Below are 21,505 nucleotides of genomic sequence, written 5' to 3'. Positions count from 1 at the left end.
GAAAGTCAGACCTTAATTCTGACCTGTTGAAGTTTGTGGCTTTTAGGAGCCAAGAAACATAGTACTTTCTGTGCCAAGACTGTCCTTGTCTAATGTGCTAGTAAAGCAAGCACATTAGTGCTGGCAAGCAAGTTTTTAAACACTTGCTATTTGAGGTCTTTGAAACACTTCTCGTTAAGAACCTGCTTGGGAAATACTTTGTGGGACTATAAAGTTGCTGATCAGAGAAATTGCATGGTGTATTTGCACCTCTTCGGTGTGTGATGCTGGTAGTGACTAAATGGAAGGTCTGTACCTGAAAAGTGCTGGGGATTCCTGCCCTCATTTTATTGTTTACACTGAAGTTGAATATGAATGCATGATGCCACACAAGTTTAGTGTTAATATAGTGGAATGTATTTGGCCATGCTGACCTAGTAATGGACTTCAATTTAACAAGTCTTTTTAATTGGTGGTGATGGATTTTTTGTTTGTTTGTTTATTCCCTCAAGTATAAATAGGATGTGATCTTTTTACTGTTTCCCTCTTGCATTTCTGTTCCAGGGAAGAGGTGGTCCAGATGGTTTTAAAGGACTGATTGACCACTGGACTAGCTCTTCAAACTGTCCTCAAACTTGTGTCTGTTTCAAAAAACACCCTCCTAAATTCTGCTAGTCACTTAGCTTTGCATATCTGTTTCTCTGTATGAGTAAGAACTTCCCATACTTGTGTGTACCTGTTGCAAGAATCTGTTTTTAGCTCAGTGGATAGAATGAAGGATAAGGTATGTGGACTTGGCAGTCTACTTCTTTAAGTTTATCCTGCTTTTGGAAGTCGTATTTGGATGCCTTTGGCTCAGTCCAAGCCCTGCAGAACAAACATGTTCAGGCTGGCATTGTCAGACTAAATGATGGGTAACACACAGGTGAACCAGCCTGTCTTACAGCTGAATGTTACCAAACTGGGAACATTGCATTTAATTTATGGCTTTGTGTTTTTTCCCCTCTTTTCAGTCTTCCTAACCCTTTGCTAATGGGTGTGATGGATAGCTTACCTTAAATCTGAATTAGTGTCTATGCAAAGTAGATTTAACACATACAGTCTTCATTGTTTTTTCAAAAGACATATTAAGAGAGGTATAGGTTTTGTATTGCCTGTGGTTGGGTTCGTCTCTGCTTTGTCATAAAACAATCTGAGAGGAGAAGCGGAGAGAAATGAAAGAAGGAAGACAGCACTGAATTTCACCTGCACAGCTTTAGTGTGGGCTGAGAACAACTGTTAAGTTTGGCCGCATTTTTCCTGCAGTAAATATGACTGACATGAAGCATTTCTGTTAGTTAATGCTGCTGACACCAGGCTTACTTTTACTGAGTCTGACAAATCTGTGGTCTGAGGAAAATGAAAACGAAAGCTCCTACCTTTCCTCAAAGAAACAAAGGCCCTTTTGAGAAGGAGGGCACGTTGTGGGCACTCTAGTTTCTTATTTCAGCTCTGCTGAAAGGCTCCATTGTAACCTCTCCTGCCTTCTGCCCCCCCTCACTCCCCCTTGCTGGGTTTACCTGCTGAGCAGGTGAAAGGATTGGCTGATAAAAGCTGCCTGAGAGAGGGGAGGAAAGGAGGCCAGCCGAAAAGCTGACTTGATGTGATTTAACTGGGTGTAAATAAGTACAAGAAAAAGATCTGGGTAATCAGTATAGTGAATGTGAATGCCTGGCCCTGGTGGTGTCAAATGCAGCTAAAAAGCCACCCTGATGCCTTTCTTGCCTGGCTGTGGAAACAAATGAATGACACAGAAGGGAGAGTTATCTTTGTTATGTCTTGTGGGCGTCTTGGTTGAAGATTCAAAGCTATCAGAAACCATTAGTACATTTACTTTACTGCATAGGCAGTTGTGTAACATGCTGTGGTTGTTGCTGATACTCTCTTCTTGTGCTTCTGCATGTGGTACTATTTTCTGCAGTGGCCTGCTATTACTAACAGTTTACTCCTGGATGTAATAGATATTATGGCTTTTGCAAATTTGTCTATGGATGGGGGGGTACTTCAAATTTTCTGTTGAAGGAATACTTTGAGAAAAAATTACCCACCTATTATTATTACCGAATGGTACACACTCGGTTATGCAGTTCATAGGTCTCATACTTGAAAATTAAAGCTTTTGTTGACTTGTCTAATGTGTTTACAAATTAAGACATCAAAGCCAAGATATAATTAGGCCAATATTAAGGCTAGTATTGACAGCTTCCTAACAGGCAGTACAGTATTTTATCAGTCATGGTTTTCTATTATGAGAATTATGGATAAAGCCTTATCTTCTGGGCTGGAAGAAATCTCAGAATAAACAGTTTCTAATTGATGTTTCATTGAAAATGGAACCTAGTTGTGCTGATGACATGACAGTGCAGCGACTGTGAACAAGTTGAAACTAAAACTGACAATGGAATTACACTGGTGTCTCCCTTACAAGTTCCTCACTCTGTTTTGGGGGAGAGTGGAATGGTGTCTATTGCCCATGTTACGCCTGATTCAATTAAATGTCTGATTTGTTGTTAAGATAACATATTACCTTGAATCTTCTTCCCAGAATTGTATACCATAGCTTCATACTCCCACAGCTTGGACAACTAGGAAGCTTTTCTGTGTTGTCTGAGTAGCTATCATGGTACAGAGAAAATCCTCTTTGCCTGTGCTGGATTAGAAAACTGCCCTGTTTCAATTCTGAATCCATAGATAAGTTCCTAATTTCATACAGTCTCCTCTAGGAAGTTTTATATGTGTAGCTAAGCAAAGGTTGGTTAGCAACAACTTCAAGGGTGACATTAAAAAGATTGACTTCTCTAAAATTTATTTTTAATAATACAAACTTAAATTACCTTCTTAAAATATAAATAAGTAAGGCTGGAGATTAAGTTATCATAAAGAGAAGTAAACTCAGTGGTCTTGGAGCCAGTAGTACTAATCTTTAATTTACTACATATAAAAGGTTAAAAATAAGTAACTACTCCTTTGCCCAGTCTTATGAGTTGGCAAACAGAAACTTGGGAAATGCTCCAATATTTCCAATTTTATATCTTCTAAAATGTCTCATCTTCCCCTAATAGGACCTCAGACTGGGGTAACTGATGATTTAGAGGAAGGAAGTCTATTTTTACAATTTATTAATTGTGATCAAATGGCTAAAACTGAAGCAATCTGGCATACTATGGAGTCAGCCATATCCTCCTATGCCTGTGTCTTTGACCAGGAACAGTAGAAGGACATTAAACTACTTTGTAGCAGCTGGGAGGACCTCAGGCTAATGGCATGACAGCAGAAATGAAACTGGCTCTATTTGATTCTCCTGCAAGGAGTTAAGTTGGGAAATCACTATGCAGGAAATAAAGTCCAGGTGTTACTTTTAGTTTGAATAAGCCATAAAGCCAAGTGATGTGGTAGCTCTGTCTCAAAGACGTGATGGAGTGAGGATGGGAGTGAGGTGCAAGTATTTTTTTTTTTTGCGTGAGTGGTCCTCATGCTGTTTTGTAACAAATTCCTATTCTGTAGCTGACCCGCTTGCCTTAGAAAAACATACTTTCCAGAAGCTGGGACTGCAAGGATAAGGATGTTTTCCAGGAAGTAGCCCTATTAATCTTTGGGCACACAAATCCCTCTTTACATGGCTATATGTTGTTGAACACTCATGCATACTTGTTTTGTCTAAACAATGATAATAGCTGTACATTAGCACTTCTGAAAGCTTGACTGAGCTATTTTACAAGCAGCTTGGTTGCATCCTGTAAGTATGGCAGAATATTATTCCTTAGTGTGTAAATGCATCAGCCATGCTAAGTGTGCTGTGTGCAACATGCTCCGGATTTTCCTCTTTGTGCCGCGTGAATTGTACTTCAGGGAAGCTACTAAGGCCAAGCAACATAGTGCTCCCTGTGATAGTGACTGACATCTTTTTATTACCAGATGGCTTTGAATGAGTCTGAGGTCACCTAGCAGGCTCCTGTTCTCATTAAATTCCAGTGTTCCTTGTGCTACTTCTGGAAAATGGATATCAGTTACATTAGTTTTCCTGACTGCTCCATAGGAAATCTGTTTAGTTTTCTCGATGAGCACTGATGTTCACTCAGTAGTTCTTCATAGCACTATTTCTTGATGTCAGTCAACAAGAGGAGGTTGTGAAGGGTGACCTGTGTGGAATTTGGCAGATAAAGCTGACCTTACAATACGCAGTATTTGTGTCAGGCTTTGAAATTGTGCTGAGCAGTTGGTTTACAGAAGTAAAGTTGATATGGAATGATGGAGTGTATTGTGGTGACTGAGTAAGCTGTGCTTATGCAGAGTTATTTATAATCGTAACGTAAATTGCTGCTTGGGTTACTGTTTTCAGAATATTTCTGTTGTACTTCTGCATATCCTGGCTGCAGAGCCAGGGGTTCTTGGAATAGATTAATCCTTAGGCTATTGTTCAGTAAATCTAACCCATGTTTGAACACTTTTCAACAGAAAAAGCTGCTGTTAAGTGCTGTATTTCAGACTGCCATGCCATATTTAACTTCTTTTTTTTTATCTGTATACAACAATGCCCATGAAACATGCTGTTGATGATGATTTTTCTTCTCTCTACCAGACTGTGGAACATGGATTTCCCCATCAACCCAGCGCACTGGGCTATAGCCCATTTCTCCGCCTTATGGCCATTGGAACGCGATCGGGAGCCATCAAACTGTATTCTTTTGAACAACTTTGGCTAGATTTCTCTTACCGCATCAGAATGTACAACTTTGAAACGTTAGGCTAAGTATAAATTTGCAAGCAAGGGTTATTGGAACAGTTTGCCTAGGTTTGAAGTGATGTCGGTCTGATCAGAATGAGATTATCTTGCCAAGAGCTGAACTACAGCTCAAACAGAAGCTGAGCTGATGCAGATATTAGACAAGACTCTTCGCTCTTGCTATGCAGAAGGTCAGACTAGATCTGACTTAAGTTAGCAATCTGTCATGTTGTAAATTCCAGGGTTGTTTAAATATTTGGGGCAGGGTTCCTTTTTTTTTTTTTTAAAGCAATTCTATTTCAGAGGTTAAAACTGAAGTCAGAAATGCTTTCAGCTTCCCGAGTTTTTGACCATCCAGGCATTAAAGGCCTGAACATTGAAGGTGGTGACTTTTTTCAAGCTAATGATATCCAGTCTGATTTTTGTGTATATGTGAGGCACTGAGGTGATTCCCATGGCACAGTACTAGCTAGGCAAACTGTAAAACAGGCATATCAGCCCAGAAAGGAAAAGTTGGTGTGCTCTCTGCCTGCTTAATCATTCATTCCTGGTGGTGTTTGTGTTCAGAGGCTGGACTCCACATGCGGGTGGTAGCCATCTGTCTCTTGGTTACAAATTAGTTAAGCAGGATTGTAGTGTCTGGGAAACCACTAAACATCTCTGAGAAAAAACAGGGTCCAGGCACCTCTTCTGCATATGCTCAAAGGATGAAGTAAACTTCCATGTTCTCCTGTAATGTGTGTAACCTGCTACAAGCATATAAAATCAAAGTAAATTTGCATTGGTTCTTTTCAGTCCAGATCACTAAGAGTAAAACATGGTTTCAAACTAATCTCTTTTCATCTTGCTTGCTAGCAAGCTTCTTATCAATTAATTGTAGCTGTGGGTCACCTTAAGTACTGTAGATCCTCAACAAACTTTTCAGATATGGTGCTCCTGGGGTGGAGTTCATGGGTTTACATGAAGAAAACAATACTGTAATGCAGATTCACTTTATACCTGATCAGGTAAGTGTATTTTCAGTACCTCTGCGACTCATATAGACCTCTCTGAAACAGGTGTTGAGTTTGTTCCAGGCGAGTAGGCTCCTATTAGCAAGTACATTCAAATGCTGCTTGGTTGGGAATGCTTATTCCAGTGTATTTTGTGCTCTCAGCAGCACTTGTTGATGTGGAGATGCTTGGTAAAACTTAAGAGTAGCTTTATTATTTGTAACTGTTAGTCATTTATCTCAAGCAACATATTGGGAATGGTAATAAGGCCAGAATAGTTCAGACAATCTGCTGCAGGAGCAAGAACTTCCTTTTCCTTTTGCAGCCCCCTATCCTTTCAGTAGGAGTAGGTGGTCTTTCTTCTGCTGAACAGCTAGAATGGTAGCTGCTGCTGAACTGATTTAATTATTTTCAGGAGTTCAAAACAATACTGCTAACCTTGCCTGCTGTTAAGCTTCTTGCCTTTGTGTTTTGGGGTATTGAATCTTGCTCCTGGGGATTGCTGAACAGTTATTGCCACAAACTAAAAATAGGAAGGCAGAATTTTCCAAATGTCTGGTGGCTGTCTAACCACTTTCCCTTCCCTTGACTGGCAGACTGGTGACTTGGCCACATACTTTGTTGCCTGATGCCCCCGGTATAACATGAGCGGCCTCTTTATGAGAGGGATTTAATTCTTGAGGCAGTTTTGGGTGTCTGTTTTCTTAACTAGTGGTATAAGCTGAAACTCCCATGGGGAGTGTTGCACCAGGTGTGGCTTCAGCAGGTAAAATGCTTCAATTTGAACATACAGCCAGCAGGGCTGGGCTCATAAAAGGACTCTGACACAACCCTCCAGAATGAGGTTGGACATGAAGAATGCAAGGAGTGTGGTGTAGTAGACTGTATCAGCCCCACCCAAAGCTGGGGTGTGTTGCAGCAAACCATGCTGAGCGAGAAGGTGGTGAGCTAACAGCCTGCAGCTGCCTGGCTGAGCTTTACAGCATAGGCTGATCTTTTTCAAGAGCCTAAATCCTTGTCATCCCCCTCAGTGATAACATGTGCCTTTGTCCTATGTATGAGGGTTTTCAGCCTTTAGGCTACTTCTTGTCTCCCCCCAACCCCCAAATACCTCATTGTTAGCTAACAGCATCGCTGCAGTATATACCCACCACTGTAAAGAACTGTGGCTGGCTCCTCAGTCCTGTTTTAGCAGAGAATTATGAACAGCAGCAACTTTATTGCTAGATTTACTGTGTTATATTTAATATTGTGATTCTGAAAAAAAGCATATTGTGTGGTTTTGTAGTGCCAGCTGGTGACACTGCTAGATGATAACAGCTTGCATCTCTGGAGCCTGAAGCAGCACAGTGGAGCATCTGAGCTGCGGGAGGAGCACCGCTTCACGTTGAAAGGGCCACCTGGGTAATCCACAAGAGTGTTTTTGAGCTAGTCTTGAGGATAAGCAAGCAAGAAAGAAGATTCTGCTATTGTTCTAGCTAGAGCTTGTCCTGTTCTTACAGACTCTCACTCCTGTGAATCCATGAAAGGGGCATCATGGAAACCAAACAGGAGTTGGCTAGGGCCTGGAAGACCACCTTTTAAGAGTGTTGTACCAATGTAAAGGGTGACATCTTTTTTTTTTTTTTTTTTTTTTTTAATATTGTGCATCCACTTCTGTGTGTACAGGAGCTGTAAATCTTAAGGTTAAGTAAATCTAAGCATCCCTTAAGTCAGAGTTTAAAATACTGCTATGGCTTTAGTTTCACTTGATCTTGCTGGTTTTGGGGGAGCTATTTTTAGCCCCTTTGGGGACACTTAATAAAAGAGGCTTCTGTAAAAGGGCATCTGGGTCTTTGCCCACATGCTTGTCAGAAGTCTTTTGACATAATTTATCTTAAAGCTAGTGTTTTCCTGCTTCAGGAAAATAATGCCTGGCTCAAAATCTCTGCCTATAAAATGAATGACACTTGTAAATATTCCTGTTGAGTTATTACCTTTCTCAAGTTTGGTAACAATAATCTTCTTGCATGCAGTTGATGAGAGTCTCTTTGCATCCCCAGGTCTCCACCGAGTGCCACACAGGTAACAGCTGTCCTTCCCCATTCCTCACGGGAAGTCCTGTATCTTGGCACAGAGAGCGGCAACATCTTTGTAGTGGAGCTTCCATCATTCAGAGTGCTAGAGGACAGGACCATAACCTCTGAGGCTGTGCTGCAGCGGTGAGTGAGCAAACAGGCACTGCTGTGTAGAGGTGGAATCCCATTAGCAGACATATCCTTTGTTAAAACGTCACCCTAGATTATGTATTGGGGCCTCACTGTTGTGTTAAGCATTGTCCAAATCTGCATGACTCCTGTGAAAGTAACTTTTGGTCCTGGTATGTGTTAAGTAACAGTTTCTGTCCTGGTCAACCCAGTACTGTCACCGTGGGGGTATAGCATATAGGCAAAACTATACAGGAGACACTTGGAGTAAATCTGCAAACCTTGTGCCCTGTCCGTTGTGTTTACTTTTGCAAAAAAATGTTGCTCTTAGCTGTAATTACCTGTTTATTTTTTTGACCATTGGCAGAACTTTGGATGCTGTTTTGTCCAAATGAAGATTTTGTCACTCTGGAGATTCAAGTGCTGCTGAAAACTGTCCTATTTCACGTTGTTGTTGCTTCCTACTGACATTTTCGTGTTACCTTTATTCTGTAAGGGGTCACAGGAGAATGGGGTGGGGGTGCTTCAGACAGTCTTTACACTCCTGGGATCCAGTCCTGGAATTCATTGTGAACCTTGGGTTTTCCCTGAAGAAAATGGGACAGGGTGCATGTTCATGTGGCAGGCCTGGTGTGATGTCTTACATATGACTTTTCTGCTGCTTGAAGGATTTGTGAAAAGATCATACTTATTCTCATCTGTTTGAACTTTTTGTTGCTTAATTTCTCATTCTTATACCTTAACTGTTATTACAGTCCTATTGGATTGTGCCTGGAATAAACTTTTCTTGGTTTTTCTCTTCTGCAGGGTACCGGAAGATTACTGTAACAGGCGATCATGTGAATTGGTGGAAGCCCTTCGGGAGCATCCTAAGAACCCTGACCAGATCCTGATTGGATACAGCAGGGGCTTGATTGTCCTCTGGGACCTACAGAATAACAAAGTGACACACCATTTCCTGGGCAGCCAGGTATTAATTCAATCCAAAGTCAGTTCAGCAGGGGAGGAAGGGCTTTCTCCTCTCAGAGCACTCTGAAGACAAGTAGGTGCAGGACAGCCTGACACAGCTTCTTTTTTAGTAAGAATGCATTGGTTTTGGGGGGTTTAACAGCTCTCTGGAGAGCAGTCATTGTGTGTCTTCCTCTTCAGCAACTGGAGAACCTCTACTGGCAGAGGGATGGCAGTAAATTCATTAGTTGTCACTATGATGGAAGTTACACCCAGTGGCCAGTATCCAGTGACAACAGGCATCCTGAGCCTCTGGAAAACTTTGTGCCTTATGGTCAGTAAGTGAGGTTTAATTGTTGCATATTTGTCTAAACGAAAACTCATTTTGAGCTTTTATGGGATATTTAAGTCATGTTCTCCCCAGTGTTTAATCCTAATGGCAAAATGCAGAGCTGCTTTTTGAATGGGTTGTGAGCCTAGACTTAGGGATTTCAGTCCAGTTTTTTTCTTGGATTTTAAACTCCTTTATAATGTTGAGGTTTGTTCTGAGCATGGAGAGCAAATGAGTCAAAGAAATTAGTGTCTCTTATGAAGAAAGGTGTTGGTGATTCAGCTCTTTAGTTCAAGTGTCCTGTTCAGCAGGAGTTGCTTGGATCTTCTGTAATTAATAGTGAGCTAAGTGTACTTTTTGTTGACCTGAGCAGTGATGAAATGATGCCTCTGATTTGCTGAAGCCCATCAAATGGGGATGACCTCATCTTTCAAGCATATAGACACTTCTAAAGCTCTATCACCTTTACATTAGTTTCAGGAATTGCCTGTGTTTTTAACAATCCTTTCTAGTTAATCATCTTCTATAACAGCACTTCCACTCCCTATTAGCCGTCAGGAACGTGGTTCAAAACTTCCCCTGAGCCGAAGCCTTGTTTTGCTGAGGAGTACTGTGGTCAGTGTGTCCCAGAAGACTTGTCTGATGTGGCTTGCTATGGGGAGGTGGTGGTGGTGCCTACTAATTCAGGTGGCTCCCCTTGACTTGGAGGCTGAGGTGACCTAGGTGAAGCAGAGTAAAGAACTTCTTAATGTAAAGATGCAGTTCTTGAAGTATGGCAAATAACTCTGTTCTCTTAGGTCCTTTTCCTTGCAAGGCCATCTCCAAGATCTACTGGCAGACAACAAAAAATGGGTAAGTTCGTGGTGTATCCCTTCACTCTCACCTGTTTAAAGGTATTTTAAAGGGTGCAGTGTGCAATATCATAAGAGCCCTTTAGAGTAACGTTGTAAGAATTTTTTGTGAAAGTTTGACTTGCCTCACGTCTTTGAAGTTTTCTTTACTCCTCACTTCATCATACAACACTCTAACTCTCTTTCTCTTAAGGCTTCCTTACATTATATTCCAAGGAGGGATGCCCCGGGCTAGCTATGGTGACCGGCACAGTATCTCAGTTGTCCATGGCAGTCAGCAAACAGCCTTTGACTTCACATCACGGGTCATAGACTTCTTTATAATCTTCAGTTCAGAGCCTACTGCAGGTATGTGATGAAAGGGCATTACTGGGGAATTAGAATAGCTGTGTACGCATGTGGAAATCTGCCTGGTATAAATAGCATATGAAATGTGATAAGGAGGTCAGTTGTTTGGGGGTTTTCTGAGACTTTTAACAGAGAATCATAAAATCGTTTAGGTTGGAAAAGACCCTTAAGATTGAATCCAACCATAAAAGAGATTTGCCAATTAAAAGTGAAGTGTAAAATACTGGTATAAAGAATGGGCTGGTTACAAATGCTGTAGATTCCTCAAAAAAATTAAGCTACTCCATTAATGAGAAAAGATCTCTTGGGCTCATGTCTGTGTAAGCTGGACAGTGGACACAACCAGGTCATGAAATGAGGATCTGAATATTGTTGTTTAGAAATAGCACTTCAAAGGAGGCAATAATTAAAAACAGAATTTACTCCCACTGAGACACTGTTTCTTTTAATTACTACCTGGATTTATGACTAGGGCTCTGGGTAATAAATCAGCAAAGGGTGACATAGAACCAAGGGTCAGTATGTAGAGAACTTAATTTACTTACTACTGGTGAACACGAATGTAAACAATTCTAAAACTGAATAGCACTCATTCCACAGCTTCCTTACAGCTTGTCAGATCCTTGCTTCTGTTGAAGAACTACTTTGCCCTTACTTGCACAGTAGCTGTAATATTTCTTTTCATGGAATTGTAAAGGATTTTCCAGAAGAACTGTTTGTCTAATGCTGGAGTAGTTCTTGCTTCTGGTTAACTTGAAGTAACTGAGTATAAAATGCTATTTCAGGCTCCACAAATGTGCAGTATTGGAATTTGGATCAGACCAAATCACAGAAGTCTAGATGCTTTTAAGAAGCTTGTAGGCAAATCTTCTGTTGCTGAATCTTCTCAGACTTTCTAGTTTCTGGTTTGCCTACTAGACTAGTTTCCAAACCTATTTGTCTTGTATACTGCCAGTGGTGGTGGTGACAGTTCCCAGCTGCACACTATGCAGGCATGGGCATTCAAATATGTAGATGCAGGTTGGCTCCCTCTGGCCTATTGTACAAAGCAGACCACAGATCCAAGCAAGGACTGTCTTAGGAAAGTAGGCATAAAAAAACAGCTTTTGGATTCCCCCGCCTCTCTCCCTGGACCTTAACAGACCCTCTCTAGTCACTGAAAAACCAGTAAAGAAATAGGCAGAATTTAACTGTATGTATCTCAGAGTGTAACTGAGATGAAGTGCCTGTATATGTTTGTTGTTATAGATTTTCCCCACACAACACTGCCTTTTATAAGCATCTTCCAAATGTGCAGAACCTATAGGTCTGAACTTTCAAGCTTAACAATGCCATTAAACTTGAGGTACTGTTTAGCTTTTATCATTAAAGAAACTAGACCCTTTTACTTTCTATGAAGTTGTCAGAGCTGAGATTCTAGATGATGGAACAAAAGTATTAAAGATGAAAGAAATCTGAGTTTTTTTAGGTAAGAGATTGACTACTTAAAGTTCAATTCCTGGATGTGATTAGAAGTCCTTTAGGATGAAGTAACCAAACTTAACAGGCTTTATATTTATACTTCCCAAGGATTGAATTATCTGGTTAACACGACTTACAGACAGGAGCTGCTGCAGGAAGCTGAAGCTGTTGCACTTAGATGAGGAAGTTTTTTTACAATAAAATGAGGTTTCTGTGGTTGACAAGCTTCCTTGTGGCTGATTGCCTAAGCTTAGTGGATCTACGTAGCTTGCCTTGTTTGCCCTTAAGCAGTCTTCCCTGCAATGGCGATACGAAGGTATTAATTGTATACCAAAGCCACTTAATTTAATAAGCACAAAGCTTAGGCATTGCAGCATGGTGGTAGCTGGTGACTTTCCACTACCCTGAATATGCTGTGGAAACAATTTTTAAAAGGCTAGCCCTTCCTGTTTTCTTTTTTTTTAAATTAGCAGGTGGATGCGTGTATGGCAGTCATGACAAATTCTAGTACGTTTGCTACTTCAGCAACTTAAAATAAATTCTTGCCATAAGCGATGAACTCAGATGTGTGCCTTTGCAGGAAAAAAATTATTGTTAAAACAGTATATTTGGTTAATGTTGGCAGCAGCAGTCAGAGTGCAGGGCTGATCATGCATAATGTAGTACAGGTATGATATTATTTGTTCTATTCAGAAGTCCTGTAGGCAACTGGAAATGATGGCACATAGGAAAGCAAAGTAAAACTGAGTAGAAAACATTTTTTCATGAAGAAACTGAACTGATTAGTGGCGTGTTATGGCTGTGGCTAGTCAGAACTGAAACTTGGGGTGTCTAACTAGAGTGGTGCCGTGTACTAATTACTTGAAGTTAATTTTGCTGAGTGAACAGCATTGGTATGTGCTTGCTTATAGATGTGCCACCTTGCAAGTATGTTCCAGGTAATCAAACAACTAAAGAAGGGAAGTGAAAGTACAGGTTAGAAGGGAAGGTCAGTGAAAAGCTGCTAGTTTGCTTATGGCTTACTGTTTATCACACTCCCCGCAATGTGACACATTACAGCTATGCATTCACGTAGGTTTCTGTAGCTGTGTTAATCATTATTGGTGTGAACTGATTCGTGGTTTTTGGTTTTCCCCACCAATTGCTATTGTGGCTGTCTCGCGAATGTTACTGCAATAATGTCCTTGTAGACTAAATTTTCTTCACTTTAATTCCAGTTACAATGAAAAATCTTAAATTCTTGTGTCAGGTGTCATCTGTAAAGTTACATTAACAGATTTTTTGTTTGTTTGTAATCTTGTCTAATATACACATGAATATATATTAGATTATGTACATGCTCTTTAAAAAAGAAAGTCCAGAGGCTGTGTCACAACATATGAGAAGCAGGGAAAATGAAAAATAAGAGAGCTGAATTGTAAATACTTGTCAGTTCAAGCAGAGAAGCATTCTGCAGAACCCAAGGCATTACTGTGTTTAAGCAGCTTAGCCTAGATGGACTGTGGTCCTAACACAGTACTAAATGGGTCACTGCTGGGGTGTATGCATGTCTGTCCACCCCATGCTGTTAATTAGCTGTTACAATGGTGAATATGAACTTGTGTTATTTAGCCATCTATGCTGTTAACAACCTTTTTATTCTGCAGTGGAATCTATAAAAAGTCACTCTGACAGTCCCAGGAGTGTGGTGTAAAGAAACATGAACTTGCAGTAAATCTGTTAGTATCTTGAAATCTATTAATATTAGCACCTCAATAGGCTCAGTTAACACAGGAGCATTTAGAGGCTTTGCCAACAGAAATGTTTGTGTAGAGCTCTGTGATAACAGTTTTCAAATAAGCCTTACAGGAAGCTTGTTTCTATTAACCTTGGATGGTCATTTTTGTCAGCCTCAACGAATCTTGTTTCTGCAGAGTTTGATGACCCTTTTGCTATGGTGGTGCTGGCAGAAGAAGAGCTGGTAGTTATAGACTTGAAAACTGCAGGCTGGCCAGCAGTCCATCCTCCATACCTGGCTTCTCTCCATTGCTCAGCCATCACCTGCTCACACCATGTCTCCAACATCCCACTGAAACTGTGGGAGAGGATTATCAGTGCTGGGAGCAAGCAGAACATTCACTACTCGAGTATGGTATGGCAGCTTTAAATGTACATGTGTTCCCATGCATTTAAGAACAGCATGACTGCTCAGAATGTGGGTGGTCTGTGCTGCTGACTGCCTGTGGAGGGATGAGTCCCAACAGACGTTGTCCTGCCTCTTAATAAGGTCAAGAAAGGCTTTTTCCCAGAGCACCACCAATACAGTTACTCACACTGGGGGATTAAAATGTGATATTTTTTTCAGGCTTTGACAAGCTAGAAGGAAAGTCTGAGTGTTCCCAGCTGTCAGTGGTAACAAACTTCTCGTTTAGAAGCATGAAGCTTTCGGCACAGCTTCTTGAGGAAATGTGTAGAATATCTTCTAAAAAGCACAGCTGGTGTCAGAACAGGAACATCTAATCCAAACAAAAGCTAACAGCATGGACTGTTTCACTGCCACTTGCACTGAAGTTCATGCTCTCCTGCTGACTGCATATTCTCTTCACACTGTCACTGCCTAGGAAGTCACAGTCTTCCCTTAATGTATTTGTAGCCGTGGCCGATTGATGGTGGCACCAACATAGCTCCAGATCCTCCACAGAGGGACTTGCTTCTAACAGGGTATGTACTTAACTGATAACAATCGAGGGGTGCTTTCCAGTTTCTGTTCTTCCTTTTGAACTGAGGCATTCCTGCGAGATTAAAGTCTGCTCATCTTGAAGGGAGAAGGCTGCAACTTTACAAGTTCTAAAAGCTGGGCTGCTAGCTTTGTAAAGCTAACTGATTCTGCTACTTCTGAGCAAATAGGTTGTAATGTCCACAGATAACCTATAAAGTTGGCTTATTTGTAGTTCTGATGTGTTACCATTCCCCCCCCACAAACATCAGTGTAGAAGTGCAGGCAGTAATCCTGACTGGTTCAAAGGGAACAATGTAAAAGTGGAGCTTAATCTTGCAGGTTTTGAAGCATTTTTTCCCCCTACCTTACACTGTTCTGAATCTCAAAAGAGAGGTTAGTTTGGACTCCTGTCTGCTTTGATCAGCATAAACAGATTTAGCTAAGCAGTGGAAGTAGCTAGCAAGAGATTGTCTCATCGCATAAAATGTATAATTTTCTCTTCAAGCACTTCTTAAAATTGCAGTGGGCTCTTCTTCAGACTTCATTCTTGATGCAGCAGGTTGTTAGAAGTCCTTGCCCTTACGTTGGAAGAATGTTGCCAATTTTCACTTGGAGAACTAAGATTAAAGCTTGATTTCTTTCACTTCTTCCCAGTATTAGTATTTTTTTCAGGATGAGTTGTTCCTTCTGTATGCTAAGCTCTTTTTTCAGTGCTTTTCAGAGTAATCTTAAGTTGTACACTGGTGTCAGATCATCGAGAGCAAACTGGATTAAAAAAACCCAACCTAAAACAAAAACAAAACCCACAAAAAAAACCCAAAACTTTTCTTTAGAAGCTCAAAGTTGCCACAGCTCAGGGCTTCGTAAACAGTGTGGTTTAACCTTTGGTTGTGTTTTTTCCCCTCTGTTTTATCATCCTCATCTGGGTGATGTGCTGTTCTCCTGCATGATGTGTGTTTCTCTAACCTTCCCCCATACAGGCATGAAGATGGTACTGTGCGGTTTTGGGATGCATCTGGTGTCTGCTTACATCTCCTTTATAAGCTAAGCACAGTGAGAGTATTTCTCACAGATGCTGATCCCAATGACAATATGAACCCCCTGGGTGAGGATGAATGGCCTCCACTTCGCAAGGTAAGATAGCTATTGCTTGTACAAGCTTTCTGAAAACCTGAGGAGTTTTGATTCTTGTCCTAGTTAATGCATCTGCAAAGACCAGCCACTGTGTATTCTCTCTCCTAGGTTGGTACCTTCGACCCTTACAGCGATGATCCTAGACTTGGGATCCAGAAGATCTACCTGTGTAAATACAGTGGATACTTGGCTGTAGCTGGTACAGCAGGACAGGTATTGAAATACAAACAGTCATCATAAACCTTGCTTTTAGTGCAGGTTGTCACAGTGCAACTGGGAGATGTGTTAAAACTGGAAATATTCATTTCTATACTGGCAAATCAATCCAGTTGCTGGAAATGTTGTTTCATGGTTCTCTGCTTTCTCTGATCTGTATTTTTAGAGTTTATCTAATGCTGTTTATCAGCCCTGAGAGATGCTGTAGTTTTGCAGCTACTGAGAAGGCCTGCAGCTTGGAGGACTGTTTGAACTGTAAAAGCTGTAGCAAGGTTTGTCCTCTTCCTTTCAGGTACTGGTGATGGAACTGAATGATGAAGATGCAGAACATGTTGTGGACCATGCTGAAGCAGATCTCCTGCAGGACCAAGAGGGCTATCGATGGAAAGGTCACGAAAAATTAAAGACTCGAGATGGACCTGTTCGATTTGAAGCTGGTTTTCAGCCATTTGTTCTTGTCCAATGTCAACCACCAGCTGTGGTCACCTCATTGGCCCTTCACTCTGAATGGAAGCTTGTGGCCTTTGGTACCAGTCATGGTTTTGGGCTTTTTGACCACCAGCAAAAACGACTGGTCTTTGTCAAGTAAGTATCTTCTTTCCAGGAGGTCTGTGGTAATCCTCTGTTAAAGATGGCCTAGAACTGCTAACAAAGCAAATTGTGATAAGTGATTTCTCAAGAGCAGTCAGTGTAGCAAGAAGCCCTACCCCATTGGACTCTGTCCTCGAAGATCTCCAAGAATTATATAAGCATGTTCCAACATTTGTGTGTGTCCTTTTGGACTCTTGGGAGTGATTGCCACCCAGTGAAAAGTGACCACATGCCTACCCTCTCCCTTTTTCAGGTGTACACTGCATCCCAGTGACCAATTGGCCTTAGAAGGCCCACTGTCTCGGGTGAAATCCTTGAAGAAGTCCCTCCGTCAGTCATTCAGGCGGATCAGAAGAAGCCGGGTGTCTGGTAGGAAGCGACGAGGAGGTAGTGGAAATGCCTCAGAGGTGAGGGGTCCACCTTTTAAGGGGTCCTGTCGTTTACAGCTTGGAGCATGCAGAGTCCTGATTATACTGCCTGGAGCAGGAGGTGGCCTGCAGTCCTGCTATGGTGTCAGTAGCTATTGGTATAAGAGCAAAAATGGCAATTTCTGATGCTGCTATCTGTTAGATAAAAATAGTGACATTTTTAGAGAAGATGTGGTCTCTGTAGTTGAACATATGATGCAGAATATACCTGTTCTCTGGTATGATAGTGCTTTCCCTCTCTATTGCTGCCACTCTCACTCTCTCTCTCCCTTACATCTTTGCCTGATTGACAAAATGTCTCCTCATCTTTGAAGGTGCAAGAAGCAAATGCCAAATTTGACCAAGACACATTGCAGGAAATGGAACTGGCTCCAGTCCAGCGGAAGATTGAAGCCCGGTCTGCAGAAGACTCTTTCACTGGCTTTGTGCGAACTTTATATTTTGCTGATACCTTCTTGAGAGACAGTGAGTAGAAAAAGCATCTCTCCTTTCTTCCGAATGGGTCTTTCCTCCTTCTGCCAAGGAATGTATTAGGATTTCCTGCCAGGAAAATTTGGCACCTCCTGTGTCCTACTTTGTGCTATGCTGAAAAACTAATATAGAACAAGAGCATATGTTGTCATGCAGAATTGTTATTTAGCCATTCTGGCTGCTGGCTAATCCAAGGCAAGTAGTAGTTCATTTCTGGATGCAGCCTTTATGTATGGTTTTCAAATGTGCTGGAATGACATCTGACTTTTTAGTATAAGCTTTTCCTTGTCTCATTACGCTAAAGTTCACCCCTGCCCCCAGCAAAGCCTTTTAATTTTGGTGAGGGTGGTGGCTGGTTTTGCATCAGAACCCAAACTGATATCATGCACAAGTTTATGCTGCTCATATGTGATATAAATACATGAAAACTGGACACAGCAATTGTGGTGTCTGATGGAAACAGCACCCTGTTCCCTTTGCTCACATGCCATGTCCTTTATCAGGGCTGCTGATGGACACGTATTGGGAAAAGTGCTGAGAACCTGCAGTTTCCCTGGCAAGTCTGCCCTAATATAAAGATATTTAGGATGTAAACGGTGGGAGGATGTGTATAGCTAGTGGAAAGCAGTTATCCAAGGATGTCACAGATGGTGCCTTGCTCATGAGCCTTCTTGTTGCTCCAGGCTCCCGCCACTGCCCGTCCTTGTGGGCAGGCACCAATGGAGGTACAGTCTATGCCTTCTGTTTACGTGTTCCTCCAGCAGAGAGGAGGATGGATGAACCTGTCAGGGCAGAGCAGGGTAAGTATGCCTTGTGAAAGCAAGGTCCTAATGGATCTGAGCTATTGCTCATATAACCAAGTTACATACAGAAAAGCAAGGTAGCTCAATTACTGCTGTTTATCAGTGAGAGTGGAGCTAAATGTAGCAGTGTCTGAACTAAGCAATGCTTACTGCAGCAACTGAACTGAAGAGTAAGTGAGCTCCAGTACTACTTGACATGCCTTAGCCTCATTTCCTACTGACTTCAGAAATTTAAACTTGTATCAGCTGTCACTGAAGTTTACTGTCAAGCCTCAGTACACATGGACCTTATTTGGACAGTTGGACCTGCTATCTTTATGTAATAATAGTTACTGTTTAACGTGAACCAGTTCAGTCCAAATACACTTTAACTACTAAATCTTTTTAGGCAGGGTTTCTGTAGCCACATTGTATAGGTCTCCAGCTCTGAGAGGATGTGAGTGAGGTTCTAACAGAGTGTCTCTGACTAGACTCCTGTTTGGTTTTTCTGTTTGTTTATTTTCCTCCTTATCTTGCTTGTCTAGCCAAAGAGATTCAGCTGATGCACAGGGCTCCTGTTGTGGGTATACTTGTCTTGGATGGACGGAGCAATCCCCTCCCAGAACCTCTAGAAGTAGCACATGACCTTTCTAAGAGTCCCGATATGCAAGGAAGCCATCAACTGTTGGTGGTGTCTGAAGAGCAATTTAAGGTAAGTGTCACCCAGGAGGTGCATATGGACTGTTCATAAAATCTGCTAAAGCACTGAGCAGTGCTTAGCGGAAAGATAACTCTTGGGAGTGCTTATTCTTCTGTACCTGAATAACACCCCTAGGACAGCGTTTCTGTTTGGTGCAGTCCATAAATCAGGTGTGTGCTGACAAATTGGGTATTCAGCATAGTGATGCACGTGCTGATCATAGAAATTTTATTCCTATATTTCATTGTACTCTTTGGACAAAGCTGCTTCTGCTTTTGGGAAAGAGCTTTAGCTGTGGTTAGTACAGAAGCAGGAATTGGTAGGCATTCTATGAGGCAACTAAAAAGCTTCTTGTTTTGCACACTAACTGGTCAGCGTAAAAGAGAAGACTTGAAGTAGCTTGCTGGAGGCTGGCCCTGGCTTTTTAATGCGGAAGAGCACCCAGTTAGTGTAAACCCCATTCTCTTTCTGTAATAATTTGTAGCCAAATATGGAGGGGGTTTGAAAGAACTGGGGGAGAAATGCAGTTTGCGGCCTGAAGGGTAAAACTGCTTGATGTCAGAACAGAAACAGATTCTAACACTGTCTATGGCCGATTACATCTTGTCCCATAAGCAGGGAGCCAGCTTGACTCCCTTGAATACACCTGTGTGTATTCACTGTGAATGAAAACATTGTTAAAGGAGGGAGCAGCAGATGTGCTGGGTGTGGCTGCTGCCCATTGTGTGGGAAGGAGATGCCAGTGTCTTGTTTCTGTTGACAGGTATTCACATTACCCAAGGTTAGCTCCAAACTTAAGCTCAAGCTGACAGCCCTGGAAGGCTGTAGGGTACGAAAGGTGACGGTTGCAAACTTTGGCAGCTGCAAGACTGATGATTACAGTGAGAATGACCTGGCTGTCCTGACTAACCTGGGAGACATTCAGATTATCTCGCTGCCCTTCCTCAAGTTACAGATCCGCTACCCTTGCATCCGCAAAGAGGATGTGAGTGGCATTGCATCCTGTGTCTTCACCAAATATGGTCAAGGTAAGGTGTGCTGCTCCCTAATTGTCTACCTCTGTTGTGTGTTTGAGACAATGGAAAAGGGATTATAGGGCTTAGTGTTTAGAACTGGCTGTGTATACATGTGAATATTACCTAAATATGTCCATTATAGGTTTCTGGCCAGTACCAGTTGTCAACAGGTACTGATGTGTGACGTAGCAGAAGCAGAAGTGAGTTTATTCCATTATTGTTAATGAATACAGTGGTTTTCAGCTAACAGGTTGGATGTGCCCCATAGGTAGCTTCCATGTGGCCGCCCTCCTCTTGTCCAGAGTCAAGAGGATGGCTCTCTTAGCAGCAGGCACTGGGGAAATGGCTGCATTGTGCCTCCTATACATGCCTGTGGCTCAACACTCAAATTGCAAAACTGGGATCCAACACCCTATGGCTGCTGAAAGTGGATCGCTGCTTTGCGGTTCAGTTTTTACATCTTTCTATGCTGCTTTTTATAAGTGCCAGCACAGGACAATACAATTATCTCTCAACATAATCTTAAATTGCCCAGTCTCTAGGCTAACCAATCCTTGGGAAACTGGGGTAATATCTTCCTCAATGATTTCTCCTCATTTACATAGGAGGAAGTGCAAACCCTTTCTGCCAAACATAGAAGATGCTTAGATATGTTCTTTTTTTGGATCATCTCTAGTTCTGGAACTATATTCTTGGACTTGAGAATTGCTTATAAATTCCCAATCATCTCTAGGTTTCTATCTGATCTCACCGTCGGAGTTTGAGAGGTTTTCCCTTTCTACCAAATGGTTAGTGGAGCCCCGGTGCGTTGTGGACATGCCAGAAGTTACAAGCAACAATCATGTACACAACAAGTCTGGCATGGAGAATGCTGTAAGAAAATCCAGGTAAAGTCTGTAAAACTCTTGCACACTGTGTCCGAGCAGTGAGATCTACTCGACTGTTTCCAACAAAGTTTTTTATTTTATAGAGAATGTAATCTTTCAAAAAAAAAAAAAAAAGACTTTGAAGTCTTTTTTAACAACATTTCTAGTTGGATTGGCATGAGGAAATGTAACCTTCTCCCTGACGGTTCTACTACTTGTAGTACAGTACAGTCCTTTGGTGGGACAAAGTAGTGAAGCACTGGAATTGGTATCCCTAAGCTAGAGTCATAAACTGTAAGCTCTGACTTGCTTTACTTGTTCCCTAATGATGTGTCTGACTCATGCATACTTCAGGGGCTCTGTGTTACTGATGAGGCTGAACTGTTGCTCTGTGAAGGGAAACCCAGTGTTCCTCCTCTTCTCTTGGAACATCAGTGAATAACGGTAGATCTGACACTCATGGAGATCCTATAGCAATTTTATTCCAAAAGTTCAGAAAAGTTTTCTGGTGCCTGCAGACTTCTGCATCACCAACATGTGATGAAGCCCTTCTTACATCCTTGTTCAACAAACAATTTAGCTGCCAAGAGTATACATGAATTCTCTGCGCCTCTATGCCTCAGAGTCAGTGTTTGTTTTCTGCCTCCTTTCCTTTTCTAGGGGATCAGGAAGGAGTTCAGGTGACTATGGAGAAGATGGTAAGCAAAAAATAATTGCAGTAAATGTAGCATGGTGATGTGTAAAC

General features: G+C 41.7%; 1 protein-coding gene across 5 annotated transcripts in view; it reads left to right on the top strand.

Annotated features, from left to right (window-relative positions):
* Window positions 1–21,505, top strand: part of LLGL2 (LLGL scribble cell polarity complex component 2) — a 33,854-nt gene that overhangs the window by 9,449 nt on the left and 2,900 nt on the right. For all 5 annotated transcript variants that reach the window (XM_041123413.1, XM_030013045.2, XM_041123412.1 and 2 more), the window contains exons 3-22: window positions 4,598–4,695; window positions 5,667–5,748; window positions 7,022–7,137; window positions 7,776–7,934; window positions 8,727–8,889; window positions 9,069–9,201; window positions 9,996–10,050; window positions 10,243–10,397; window positions 13,772–13,989; window positions 14,491–14,558; window positions 15,537–15,690; window positions 15,799–15,903; window positions 16,199–16,491; window positions 16,751–16,904; window positions 17,240–17,390; window positions 18,080–18,196; window positions 18,724–18,890; window positions 19,642–19,906; window positions 20,628–20,781; window positions 21,421–21,458. In XM_041123413.1, coding sequence (XP_040979347.1) covers window positions 4,598–4,695; window positions 5,667–5,748; window positions 7,022–7,137; window positions 7,776–7,934; window positions 8,727–8,889; window positions 9,069–9,201; window positions 9,996–10,050; window positions 10,243–10,397; window positions 13,772–13,989; window positions 14,491–14,558; window positions 15,537–15,690; window positions 15,799–15,903; window positions 16,199–16,491; window positions 16,751–16,904; window positions 17,240–17,390; window positions 18,080–18,196; window positions 18,724–18,890; window positions 19,642–19,906; window positions 20,628–20,781; window positions 21,421–21,458 — 2,845 coding nt within the window. The remainder of the gene's footprint in view (window positions 1–4,597; window positions 4,696–5,666; window positions 5,749–7,021; window positions 7,138–7,775; window positions 7,935–8,726; window positions 8,890–9,068; window positions 9,202–9,995; window positions 10,051–10,242; window positions 10,398–13,771; window positions 13,990–14,490; window positions 14,559–15,536; window positions 15,691–15,798; window positions 15,904–16,198; window positions 16,492–16,750; window positions 16,905–17,239; window positions 17,391–18,079; window positions 18,197–18,723; window positions 18,891–19,641; window positions 19,907–20,627; window positions 20,782–21,420; window positions 21,459–21,505) is intronic.

This window comes from Aquila chrysaetos, chromosome 5, assembly GCF_900496995.4.
Source record: "Aquila chrysaetos chrysaetos chromosome 5, bAquChr1.4, whole genome shotgun sequence".
NCBI lineage: Eukaryota > Metazoa > Chordata > Aves > Accipitriformes > Accipitridae > Aquila > Aquila chrysaetos.
The sequence above is the reverse complement of the archived record's forward strand: the minus strand, read 5'-3'. Positions and strand labels throughout refer to the sequence as shown.